Raw genomic sequence first — 14,175 nt, 5'->3', positions numbered from 1 at the left:
TGGTCAAAATTAAGTATGAAGAAACTCCTCCAAGTCTGATGAATCAGTTTGCAAAATCCAACTTAATGAAGACATGCACACTTATGAGAAAGTGTGTTCACAGGAAATGTCACTGTAGAAGATGCTGAAGTTAATTGCTCCCAGGATAGTATCTTAAACACTCCATTCTGAATGCCTTAAGTAATTTTCTATTCAAAGTTTATAACCTGAATGCAGTAGATTCAGGCCACATGCTGTACAGGCAATATTTCAATTTTAGCTAAGGAGCCTGCTCATATAACGACTTTTAATGTATAGTCACAGAAGCTGACAGCAATTGCAAGTGAACGTAACAATCTCTTATATAGACAAGTTGTGGCTTTGATGTGCAACAGAAATTAACAGGATGTCAAACATCCTGAACTGCTACTTCATAGTGTCTCAGCCATCCAGTTTGCAGTAACTAGAAGTCAATTTTAACAAACAGCACCCTTAATGACAGATATTGATGAGGGATTCTGCTAGTTACATGTTATTAGTTAAATGTAAAACTAAGCACCTGACATCCAGAAACTTCTTCAGCATTATCATAAAGGGATTTTTTTGTGAGTGTTATGCATTTGGTTTGTTTGGTTGGTTTGTGGTGTTTTCTTTTTAAGTTTTTCATTCGGTTTTTTGTTTGTGTTTTTTTTTAAATAAAAGGACAGTCATTCTAGTCACATATTATGTATATAGAACTGCTTTTCATTTTCACATATCAACATCCCGAATCACTTAAAGAAGTGTTTTCTGTGCGATTCCTAAGGGCATTGACAAATACCCAAAACTCCACCTTTGCAACTAGTTACAGATTTTTTTTAATTTTTTTTTTTTTTTTTACATTGCCATTCCAAAGTCTGGCCATGATTTCTCAGTAGAGACAGGACACTGTCAAACACCATGAGCATGCAGGTGCCTAGAGGCACAGGTCTGAGCCACGCAATTTATTCCCAGAATACAAGAATACTGATGGCTGGTCAATCTTTCTTTTTGAAACACAGAACAACTTCACCACTTGCTACCATAGGCTAAATATATTCCATTTCAACATATGTGTCAGCACTAAACCTTTATGATTTGTTCACACAGTACTTTTCACAGAATATAAAAGTTAAGCTCTTTTGATTAGGATAGCAATAACAGGGCTTGTTTAACAAGACACACTACAAAGTATGTATTCTTTAATGTTAGCAAGACCACTTTATTAGCTAAATTGAATGTGTAAGACTTTCCATTGGAAATCAAAGTGTATCAGATAATATTTCAGAGACTAAAAGGTATTAAAATATTACAAATATCTTGAATATTTGAATTCTATAGAGAACGTGAATTGACTAAAATATCCTGATGATATGGCAGATGAATTTTTCCACTTTGATATTTTCCTCAAACTTTGTGCAGGTACCAAGAACAGGGCTTTCCTAATTCCTTTTCAGCCTTACTATAAAAAAAACCCCACCCAGAAAACTAGAGAGTTCAAAGAAATGGAATTAATTCTTTACTGTAACAACTCTGTACAAGTTAAAGTTCAAGACTGCTACTAACTGAGAGCTTGTCTTTCACAAAACATTACGTAATTTCTGCGTGCAAGGTGAACAGTGATGTAGGAACACGCAAGATGTAGGTCAGAAACCACAAACCATTTTAAATGATGTAATGCTGAGAGAAGTGCAACAGATTTGAAGCTGTTACAGTACAAAGTTCTTCAAACTTAGAATTGCGTAGCTGCCTGCCTTCCTCTTTGATATAACCTACTGTAAGGAAAAAAGTTCTGTGTATCATGAGATGCTTCCTCATGGAGTAAAAATAATTGCTCTCTCATGACACTCTGTTCAAGAGGAGATTCTTGACTAAAAGTAGGAAGAAATGGCAAAAAAAACCAGTGGAGCTAACCAAGACTGCCACAAGCCAGCAGCCCGATGCTGTAAAGCTTCATTCCCCTCTAAGTAAGATAATGGTAGTCAGTGTGTTAAAGAGCACAAGGCTAACTCTCTATGGGTGTGTCAATGTCTGTTTTGCAGAAGTCACATAAGACAAGGGAAGTATTAAAAAAATGTTTTTCTTAGCCATCATTGGACAACATTTTTAAAAAGTGTTTTTTAACTGGTGTGGAAAATGCTAGTTTTCCCCACTACCTAATGAAAGGTGCGTTCAGGCTAAACAAAAAGTGCCATGGTCTTAATAAAGTTACACATTCATTAGTTTTTGATGAATGCCTGCAATCCCCTTCCTCTCTCCAATAATCTCCTTCAAGTACCCCCAGGCTCTAATCGCAATATTCTCAGTAATTAAGGTTTTGATTTTAAATTTGTTGAAAGCTGCCTAGAGAGATGTTCTGACTACCAGCTGAGCCTCAGACACAAACGATTTGAGGATATCCCTTGCTTTCTGGGGGAAATCTGTCAGCAAATTTCAAGACGTGATGCCAGTTCAAGTGTTTTGGCCATGTGATAAAGATTTCTAATTCATTACTTCTGCTCACAGGCTCACACAGGAGAGTAAAATTCTCTACAGAACATATCTGGATGATTTATTTTCTGGCATTTAATATTTTCTTTTGGATTCTGTGACCACAGCAAGGTAGGAAAAGTAGATGGGCAGTTTACTCAAGGAGATGGTATTTAGTACCATGTAGCAGTCACATTAGAATGACATTGGCTTAGTAACTTAACTCTTTACCACAACCAGTAAGATTTCTTTTATAATTAGCACTGGGAAATCAGGTTTGCAGATATGAAATATACTTTAAAAATATACACACAAATTAACCTGCATTTCTTATCTCCTCCAAATTTCAAAGCAATTCAGTGAAAAACTGGAAAAAATCTTGAATACTCACTTTTCTAAGTAATGTTGACCCTAGATGAAAGAAAGGGTTTTAAAAAAGAATTCGCATAACCTAACCTTCCATACAAGAAATACTATTTCTTCTGTATTTTACACTTCCAAGTGCATTAGCATTTTGAAGGACAACCTGCAAAGAGAGAAACCCTTTGAGAATATGAAAAAAGGGTGCTTATCCTTAAAAGGTACAGACTGTCAAGAAAGTTTGTCATCCTCCACTGAGATCTAAGGACTTCATCTGTAAGTATAATTCATGAGCAAAAAGAGGCAAGAGCCAATAGCCAGAAGTGTACTTATGCCCCAAACTGACAGATGTCACTCAACCTTTAGTCTGTTTGTGACCATCGTGTCTTCAATACAGCTTCCAAATCTTTATTTTTACAAGAAGCATCCTATTGGTGTGTATCACAAACTGCATCATAATCAAGGATTATGAAACTCTTCCTACTACATCAACAATGTTTTAACACCAAAATGTCCATTCGGACAAAGATAAACTAATGACTAACATAACTCACATCAGGAGAGCTATAGAAAGATTAGGAATGAATAGCATGAAAATTAGTTTTATCAAGAAAATTATTTGGTACTCAACACTGGTTTACAACCAATATCATACTATTTGGTATTCAAATATATTATTCTATTATATCATTTAAACATATTCAACACTAACTCTATTCATTCGATACTTCAATACTGTTCAACTAAGTATTATCTCATGACATCAATGGTTCAAGTACTTGGTGCTCCAAAAACATGAGACAACCAACTCAGATGTAATGGTCATTCAAGTGCAGATTGAATCAACTTGTAGCTTGTAACATGCACAAGGTTCTAGCTGATCTGCCATATGGAACTTATCCTTGCTGAAAACAGCTTTTCTTTTATTACTAAACTTCAAAAAAACAGGTGACTCATTCAGAAGGTGTCAGCTCCTCTAAGCTTTTTCTCAAATATAAAACTCCAGTAACTCACACTGCCTATTCTCCTCTGAACAGTGAAAGAAAAAAACCCCAACAAATCACAAAGTGGGGAGAGTGGGGGAAATCAGTCCAAAAAAACCCACTTCCCCAGAGAGTAAATCTGCCCAAGCTATCGTCTGTAGATGGCTCCCCACAGGAGAGGACAGGTTCTGAAGCACAGTGGTCAGAGGATTCTAAACCTAACAGCCATCTGGACACAGTCTTTAGGCAACCTGTTCTAGGTGACCCTGCTTTAGGAGGGGAATCTTCAGGGGTCCCTTCCAACCTCCACCATTCTGGGATTCTGTAACAGACATTTCACAAACTTCAAGACCTACATGAACATAGAATGGATAGGTCAGAACATGAAACACTGCAGAGAAGGTGTGTTATCCCCGCTGGCAGTCGAGAGTAACGAAGTCCATGGTGCAAACATGTATGCTACACAGGCTGGTGGTGCATAAGTGCCTGCCCTGCTAATAGTGTAGAAACAGAACATCACTGGTAGCAGGATATATCTTTAGTGAGACCTCATATAAAAATCATTCAAAGAAGGAAGGGTGTACAGTTTGAATAAAAATGCAGCTAGTCACACCCTGGAAAATGGCTGCAGTACCTGATGTGGAATTCATAGGCTCACTTCATTTTCAGGTCAGTATGAACAAGGACAGAGAGAGAGAGAGAGAATGAAGGATTATGACATGGGGACCCAGGAACACAAATTTCCAGAAATCTGAATTAATTTTACTCTAAATACATTCTACAAAAGGGTCTCTTCAGAAGAAAAACAGAGGTCTCAGGTACAGGTTCTTTTCTTTCTTTTTAAACTACTGTAGCTGTTTACAAGTATAGCTATTTCTAGCACAATTAAGTATAATTTTTGACAGAGCAAAGCCAAAAAACCCCAAAAATCTTTTAAGGATGTAGCAGAACATCATCATTAATGACTGTCTTAAATATACATATGTTCACAACTAACAGTGAGATGTTATTTCTGGACATTAAGCTTGGGGTCTCAACCTATTCTTAACAATTTTCTGAAGACTAGACACCTAAATGGCTTCTCTTATGAGATCTACGAACATAAATGAACCAGAACTAGCAATTTCTATTCAGAAAAAAAGTTACATAACCAAACACTTGATGAACTATTCCAACCTAGAATTACCCTTCGTAAACAAAGAGGGAGCAGCAATGAACTTAAATTATGCTCAGAAATAAAAACAAGAATGGTATTACTGAAAAAAACAAACCCAATGCCTTTTTAAAAAGTAGGGAAAAAGTTGAATTACCTCTTAAGTACTCACGTTTTTAAGCTGTCTACACTTCTTTGGAACTTATAGTTCAAGAACTCATTGACTGCAAACTAAATGTTACTGTATTCCACATAGTGATGATTTGCATTGTTTTACCTGCAATCAGAAGTCCTAACATCTAATTAATCTACTAGTCAAAAAGTGGTAACTTTCAAAACTAGATTGACTAGTCTTCTCTTAGAAAAACTACGTGAATGCTGCAAACTCTTAAAGAGAGACAATAATTTTGCTAAAACTTCTGCCCAGATGATTTTTTTATTTAAAGACAATCCTACAGAATATGTAAAATTTGGGACATTATTATTCACAAACAAAGCAAAGTAATTGAAATTGTTCCCATATTGGCGACCATATACTTTGCTTCAAAATAAAACTTCGACATCCATACAATTTGTATGTCAGGTGAAGCATGATGAAATTTTAATACTCAGAAATTCTGTTGCCCACACCAGCTCCCAGTCATATTGACTCTACCAGTTCTATTTACCCAATTACAGTTTAAAACCCCGTAACGCTAGGACTCATTTATATGTTAAATGTCCCCTCCGAGAAGGAATTCAGGACCTGATGTTTTCACAAAATTAACCTGCATAAATCAAGCATTTAAGACAATATCAACCTCTTACTTCTCCACAATCTAGACGACCAAAATCTCTCTAAGTTAGAATAGATCTTTACTCAGCACCTGGAAATCTAAACATCCAATAGCCACAGGTAGAATAAGAGAAGGGATGGTGACAGTTTTACAGCAGACTACGAAAACAAGAGGTGTCAAATCAAATTTGCAAGTGATACAGTCATAAGCTCTGGCAACGAAAAGATGTTTGACTGGGTAGACATTGCTTTCTATTGTAATTGTTATGTGCTACACATGTATCAATAGAATGTTTTATGTGGTTGACCAGAGAAGGAAGAGAGTGGGTCTTCTAAGAAAGAACTGAAAGAAACAATACTTCTGGGAACAAAGAGGGGAAAAAAGCACTGTTAAGTGCACATTTCAAAACTGCAGTGGAGATGCTGTGTAATTCAGCAGCAGTAGGCACAGGTGGAGGGATATAGCTAGAAAATAAACTTATAAAATAGATGACTTCCAGGAGTTGCCATGAGAGCAACCTGACATTCAGGATGGCTCTATCATGCAGTTTCCCTAATTACATGGGCAGAGCATGCATATTACAGGACAAGGCAAGGAACAGCCCTAATTACATTGCAACTCTACCGGAACACAAACAAAACCAGGAACTCAGTGCTTTTTGTTTTGCTCAGACAGAACTGACTGCCAGAAATACATTAAACTGTTGGGTTTTTTGGTTTTTTTCCAATCCACACCACTTGCACAAATCACTACTTAGGTAATTCAATATAACAAAGTTATTGATAACATCTTTGAGGTTAACAGCTCTTTCTTAGAAAAGTACATTTAACTTAAATTTCTACCTTTACTTGTGAAATGTGACACAGTTATGTTACTTATTACTCCAGAATACTTTATAACTGATAATGCACATTTAACTTCTTTATGATAGGTTGTGTTATTTTCTAAGTCTGTAAAAGACACTAGGTAATGAAAAAGCACACAGTAAGAACACAACAAAAAAGAGACTTGAGCTTACTCTCCATTAGAAAACAACACTATGCATCTGAAACTATGTCACCCTTCAGGAGCTTACCTTCTTTTTGTCCCTCATGGAGCCCTTCCCTCGGACCATTATCTTGCATCCTGTTTCCGCCTCAAGTTGTTTAGCTGTTAGCCCTCTGGGCCCAAGGATTCTTCCAACAAAGTTAAACTGAAATAAAAAAAAGCAAACAAAATTAATTACAAATTTAACACGATGTATTTCTGTCTCTCAAAATATCAAGTGTTTAACAGTTCAGACCATCACATTAAACACCTGAGGTTAAAAAATGAGGTATGTACTGGCTTCATACATTAGATACCTATGTGACCCCAACTTTGAGGCAACAGGTTTTAGGTGAAACCAGGTCTTTTAAATTTAACACGTGTATGGCAGTAGGACTCCTAATTTCCTCCTTATTAAATTGCATGAGCTCTTACAGAAACTACAAACCACCCTCCCTTACCACTACCATGACCAGACATGCTCATATGCAGGCCAACAATGTGCATGACCTCAAGGACACAGATGGGTCTGACCACATCACACAACTTCCATGTGGTGGGACTGCTCAGGTGCCAGGTATGGGTCCACTCCCACAATGGCACAGGACCACCAGGAAAGGCCCCTACACCCACTGTTCAATTGCTCCACACCCACAGCTAAGCAGCCTGCAGAAAACATTCTTTTCACCCTTGCATACTGTTCTGGTTGGCTCAATCTGGGAAGCACATCTACAAAAAATCTTCTTTATCTACCCATGCCATAGCACTCCCTTAAGGAAAAAAAAAATGAGGCTTCTTTCTTACTCACTTTAGGTTTCATGGGCAACATTTCTTCAAAACATTGTATTGTCATAGATATATACACACATGCATATATATAAAATACGCGTATCTATATATAAAAAATTATGTGTGTATATACAGACACAACAAAAGCACGGCACTTTTTGTAAGCTGTACTATTTACTCAGTTGTACATACAGATAGAGCAAGTATTTCATGTTTAATTGGCTAACTTCAGTATCAGCAGACAACCCCCTGCTGATGCTTAACACAGTAATACCACCAGTCAGCCATACATTACATTATTTCCTAGTTGTTTTCCAGGGGGGTTTCTCTTTCATTATTTTCAACCACACATTCTGGAAATTATGACATAAATAAATACAAAAAAAGCACTAAGTGATGGTAGCATTGAGAACATACAGCAGTACTCTGCGACAACTGCAGTGCAAAGATGAAGCACCAGGTTCAAAGGATAGATAAACCTAGAAATTTCAGCCTAAACATTAAATTCAAAGAAGATATTAGAAGAACAAACTGCAGTAGGGACAGAAGTCTGGGTATTTTAGACCTTGGTAAACAAAGCTATTCAATGGAATTGTGAAGAAGTTGTTGACTTTCATTTCCTCAGCTAATTAAAATTGCTTTTGAGTACTGCAACTCAACATATCTGAAATCCTTATAAAACTGAAAGACCAGAAATGATTTAGGAATGAGAAGAAATTACGAACAGAAGCAAATTAAAGTTCTTCAACAAAAATAACCATGTTTCACAGCAACTATTCATTGGGAATATACACTCCCAAAGTTATTTAGTACTGCAAGCTGAGAAAACAAAGACATATTATGAAGTCTGAACCAACTGTCAGATGGGGGGAGGAGAATAAAGACTACAGGAACTTGTGAACATACAGAAACTGTGAATCATAGGAAATTAAGGAAGGTTCACTAAGACCAGATAAAGCAATGAGCTAACTACAAGTGATAAAGTTCAGCTTGAAATATTATTAAAATCTTACGTGTTACACATCTTGTGTTTAATACCAAAATGGTACCATCATCTTACATAAACCACATCTCACTTGTCTTTCTCCACAACCACATTTCCTGCACACTAAAACTTTAGATATCTGCTGTTTCACTGGTAACGTTAAAATAATATTGCAAACTTGACTTTAAATCAATCTTTTAACCAACACCTAAGCTGACTACTGTTATATTCTCTATCTCCCAAGAAAAACAGCAGCCTCTAATGTTTTATTAGTTGGGATCATGACTAAAAGACTAATCAAATTATAAGACAACTTGGATAAAGAATTTAACTAGAACAATATAGGGTACTGAGAAATAAGGAAGGAATCTGTATTGCTCTCAAGCTCATGACTTCATTCATGTTGTCTGAACGCTACTTAGAATTTCTAGTTGAGAAATCACTGACTTCAACTGCAACATATTCTGTTAAAAGTTAAGCCAGTTTCTTTTCCAGCTACTCCCATAATGTGCTCCTTAGAAAAAGCCTTCATGAATTGCTCCAAAGCAGCTCAAGCCCCTGTTTCTTCTTTCCAAAATGTATGTCTTAACACTTTGAATCTTTCTGGATAGCTACTCCTTCCAAAACTCTGATTGTTCTCGTTACCACTCTTGGGCCCTTTGATCTGTTCATTTCTAAAAGCAGAACACCTAGACAAGGCAATACTTCAACTGAAACCCCAGCAAGGTTAAGTTGCTCAGAATAATTACATATTACAAACCACATCCTTATTAACACATCCCAGGCTGCTTCCGCCCCTCCCCTAAAAATTCAGTTCTTATGTTTGTTTCAGCATTCATGGATCCCAAACACTCTTCTCCATTACCTCTGCCTTGCTAGTTTTCCACAGTTTTGTATTCATATGCAGCTTTTATGCCATCCTACAACAACATATGGCTCCACATTTGTGTAATGAATTCCACAACACTGCAGGCACACTTAATTCCAAGACTGCTTAGAACTTGAATTCCATCTTTAAATGTATTTGGTATGACTTGTTTTCTATGCATACTTTCAATCCTACTGAGGCTCTTTTGAATGTGTTAGCATTCAAGCTTTAGGAGAATTCTGCAGAACCCCACCTAAGGCACAGTCTTAATGTTATCTCATCAATAATCAGTTATCATAGATTAAGCCAATTATTGCTTTAACAAATGATTCCCTAGCTTTTGTACCAATGGATAACTGTCAGTATTCAGTTCCTCAGATAACCGTCTCAAAGTCCGAGCTCAGAAGACATAGGAAAAAACAATTCTGACTCTTTTGTCAGAGAGACAGTAGTTACCAGCAAGACCATAAGTCAGGAAGACAAAGCAGAGTAAGCCTTCTAGTTGTACAGTCTTAAAAAGCATTTTTAGAATCCAGTTGTGTCTGCAGCTACTACTTCCCTTACCTGCTAGGCCAGCTAGACTACCAAACATAATTATCAGCATGAGACATCTGACAAATTCAGAAGACCATTCTTAACAGTTAAGATTGCCCATGCTCTGTCTCATACTCTCACCCAATCACACTCTTCATCACTTCGTGTTTCCCTATGAATAACACAGTTGTGTTATTCATGTCTTGTTCTAACATTTGTATGGAGCCAAAGCTAAGAATATTTCCCCTTAATTTCTGACAGCTTTTCTCACTATGCGTTTGGTCTAGTACACTGTGATTCATCTTAACCCCAGAGAATTGCTAGTTAAAAAAAACCAGCAGAGGTTCAGAAATCAATTTGACCAATTTAAGACCACACTACTTTGACTGTATCTAACCCCACATATGTTGAAAAGACAGATGATGTCAAAAATTAAGCAAAAGTGACCCATGCTGAGATTAACTGCTTCTACATCAACATAGAAAGAGCAACCAATTAAGTCAGTCTCCTTCCACAAAAATTAATATCTCTCTATCCTCAATATATATTTTTATATGTAACATTTTCCACTCATGGTATTTAACAGTTGCTTTCCTGGGGTTTTTTTTTAGAAGAGGTGAACTAAGTTTGATTTTTGTTTTCAAATCTTCCTCAACTCAAAATTAGAACAAAAGAAACAATCTCCAGAAGAAAGTGTTTGTGGCACACAAACACAAGTGCATCCTATGCACCACCTTTACAGTTTAGGAATAATGGAGGGAACCAGCAAGTACAGAACGTAACAATACTCATAAAAAGTCAAGAATTAGCGTGTTTAGTGAGCTCAGGTGCCGAATTTCCAACCCATTACACTATGCTGCTCTCCCTCTCTGCCCGTTTCACTGCATCATTACTCCTGCTCTCTTAGTTTGCTGACTTACAAGTTTGATATTTTCAGCATGCACAAACACTACAGGGCCTTGCTGGTATGTAAGACAGCTGTTGCCTTCTTTGAGAAGATGCCCAAAATACACACCCTTAAAAGAGAAAGACAGCTTACACTGGGAGACTGTACATGAGAATCTTTGTTGCTGAAGGTGTTCAAGCAGGAACAAACGCAATAGGAAAAAAGATTGCTCTAAGTCATGCAGTTTGGACCCACTCTGGAATATTAATGATTATTCTGCAGTGACTGACACTTCCAAGAGATGATAAAATTTCCATCTGGTGACCTACCTAACAAGTTCACTGCATCAGAAATTTCCTGTTAAAAACAGCTTGTATTCCCTATGAGAATAGCTATTTCCCAAGCAGACCAGATGCTTTTACAGCCCTTCTGTGTCACACCAGTCCTCAACCCAGAACAAAAGTAACAAAGAGTGAACTACGCTAAAGACTCAAAACTGCTGACTAATAACAACAGGTTGCAAAGAAGTGTCTGGTTCTTACAGTGTATAGGAAATGCAGAGTTTAAGGAACTTTCCATGCAGGTTAAAATCTGAGGAACTTGAGACAGTCCAGTAGTACTAAATTTCATACTACTATTGTGATTTTGGACTTTGTGTTTTCCTTGGAAACATAAAAGTATGATGTGGCAAGATCTAATTTAACTGCTGAAAAAATATCTTTACTTCATTACTGGAGATGAGTTTGAAAAAATCCGATTTGATTGAAATATCCAAATCTAGCAAGAAAGAACATAAGCACATGCATTTGATTAAACAATTATTTAACTCAATTAAAAACTAATTTATTCAACCATCTTATTAGCAAATGTTCCAGTGATTTACTAAACATTGATTTTGCAGAGTTAGTTACTTATCACTGGAAACAAGCCAAAACAAGCTATTCCTCAAGTCTATTTCAACTTAAGGAAATCAAGAAAAGTCTCAGAAAGCTTTTATGTTCCTTACATACAATGCATATTTGAGTATTTTTCATATACAGGCTAAGCATTGTTTTAAGGAAAGTCTCAAGAAAACCTCAGTAGTTCCTCATTATACAAAAGATGCACTATGCTTCATGTTGACTTTAACTAAGCATACTTTGTCACGATAACAAACAAATTCAGAGAAAGATCTAAACACATAAAAAAGGAGCCCTTTCTTTATCAGTGATTCATAACAACTGCTTTGCAATATGTCTGTTTCTACTAACCTGGCATTCAGTCTCACCTTCTGATCTACAACTTAGAAAAAGTCATACAAATCCTATGATCTCCTTAAAAATCCCCACTGTAATTACTACAACTGAGTACTTGTAACCATAAATGTCTACTCTTGATGATGCTATTTAATTCTTAACTACCTGTAGAAATCAACTTCAGTACAGTTATGGCATATATGAAAATAAGTTATCCATTTTGAGACTACCTTTACACATTGTTTCTTAACCATAACAGGACACAGAAAGCAGCCCAGCCCTTCCCGTATTCCTATTTTTTTCCCAATTACGGTATCTTATTTTACAGCTCAGTTGCATGTTAGCTATAACTCTGCCAGCTGAAAGTGGATTTTCATCAAGACAGAAAACTGTACCTTATATTCAGCCTTTTCCATACCCAAATCAACCTTCAGATTGCATGCTGCTGCATTAAATAAACTAAAGCATCCCAAAAATGTGGTTCAAAATGTCCTGATGGTTAGTTTGCTTTTTAAAGAGAGCCATATTTCATGCTCATTTCATTTTCATATGCTTTTCCCCACCAAATAAAAAGCAGCTGAAGACCAGGACTCTGCACGGTTCAGTGGTTAGAACACGTCAAGATTAAGAAGCAACTAAAAACTGCATGTTATAATGGAGAACATCTGGTAGTTTTATCTTAAGCAGCAATGCTGCCTGTCAGTTTAGCCACTTCAGGGGAAACCTTCTATGTCTTCAAATCGTAACAGTCTTATTCCAAGACCATTTAGGAGATAACTTAATCTGACAGAGTCACAGGCTAAAGTGCCAACCATGGAAATGAAGTAATGAAGAGACACAAAGGAACTCCAAGACAGTGAAAGCATTCAAAAGAAACCATGATGAATGTGTATGACACTCACGACATTGTTTAATGTGAGTGCTCTCTGTAAGCAAGATGAACATTATGACTAAGTATTAGCAAATTTCTTAAAGATACAATTAAACTCAAGTACATATTCTCAGGCATGGCTTTTATGAGCAAAAGCAGTTAATACATTTAATGGAAACATTTATATGCAATCTTGAACTGGAAATACTCATGTAGAAGATAAAAACTAGCACTATACTGACAAAACATAAATATTCAGAACACGAGACTGAACTCAAAAAGTTTCACACACCCACTTAAACGAGCAAATTTGGGTTTGATTTTTTATTACTGTTTTCTTTTTAAAGGAATATTGTTTTTTGATACTGGTAATACAGTTCTTTTTCCATAAAATAATTCCATGTTTATAAGAAAGAGCTTGAATTGCTTTAAGTTGAGTTTTAGATAATCATTAAAAAACCCAGATACATATGGTTGATTCGATTTTTTGGAAGTCTACAACTTGAAACAAGTATAAAACCATTTGCACTACTAGAAAACAAAATACAGCATGTTAAACCTTAAAAAGTTAAAATCGTATACTTTTAGTTAGGTAATTTAGTGCATAATAAAGAAATCCAAAATTGTAGCATAATATTATATAGAAAGCTACCTCTGAAATTACTTCCTCAGAAATTCAACCTGAAACATTTTATAGGGGAGAAGAAATAATAAATGAGCAATTTACCCTACCTTGCAGCAAATATGGTTTCAAGCAATAACAGCTTCCAATAGTTATTCAATTAACATATCACAACCACATAACCATTTTGACAATGACAACTTTGTCAAAAAAATTGGCTTTTGGTGGTTGTTTTGGGTTGCTTTTGTTTGGCTTGAGCCTTTTATTTGGGGGGGGGGAAGGGCGTGTGGGAGATGTGGGGGTGTTTGGTTGGGTTTTTATACTAATACAGCTGTAGTGATGCATATTTATGCACATGATTACACACACACAGACACTTAAGAGAACTAACATATACACCTGTACACATGTAATTAATTAGTTTTTCTTTACTTGAGGTGACCCTGAATAAATTTGTCACCCAACAGTAAGATAACAAGCAGCGATGAAATAAAGACCTAAGTCTTTCAGTTCATATTTATAGCCCATGTACCCTTTTTTTCACTCAAAATATTTTCTTTCAATGTTTCAAACTGTTGCCACTCTCTTTCAGTACAGAAGATGATTCCACTACATTTCTGA

At 36.2% G+C, this 14,175-nt stretch overlaps 1 protein-coding gene across 1 annotated transcript in view; it reads right to left on the bottom strand.

Moving 5' to 3' along the window:
- Nucleotides 1–14,175, bottom strand: part of QKI (QKI, KH domain containing, RNA binding) — a 114,221-nt gene that overhangs the window by 82,544 nt on the left and 17,502 nt on the right. The window contains exon 2 of the mRNA XM_009078281.1: nt 6,814–6,930. Coding sequence (XP_009076529.1) covers nt 6,814–6,930 — 117 coding nt within the window. The remainder of the gene's footprint in view (nt 1–6,813; nt 6,931–14,175) is intronic.

The sequence above is a fragment of the Acanthisitta chloris genome, unplaced genomic scaffold, assembly GCF_000695815.1.
Source record: "Acanthisitta chloris isolate BGI_N310 unplaced genomic scaffold, ASM69581v1 scaffold3377, whole genome shotgun sequence".
Taxonomy (NCBI): Eukaryota; Metazoa; Chordata; class Aves; order Passeriformes; family Acanthisittidae; genus Acanthisitta; species Acanthisitta chloris.
Note: the sequence above shows the minus strand (reverse complement) of the source record. Positions and strands in the feature narration are given on the sequence as shown.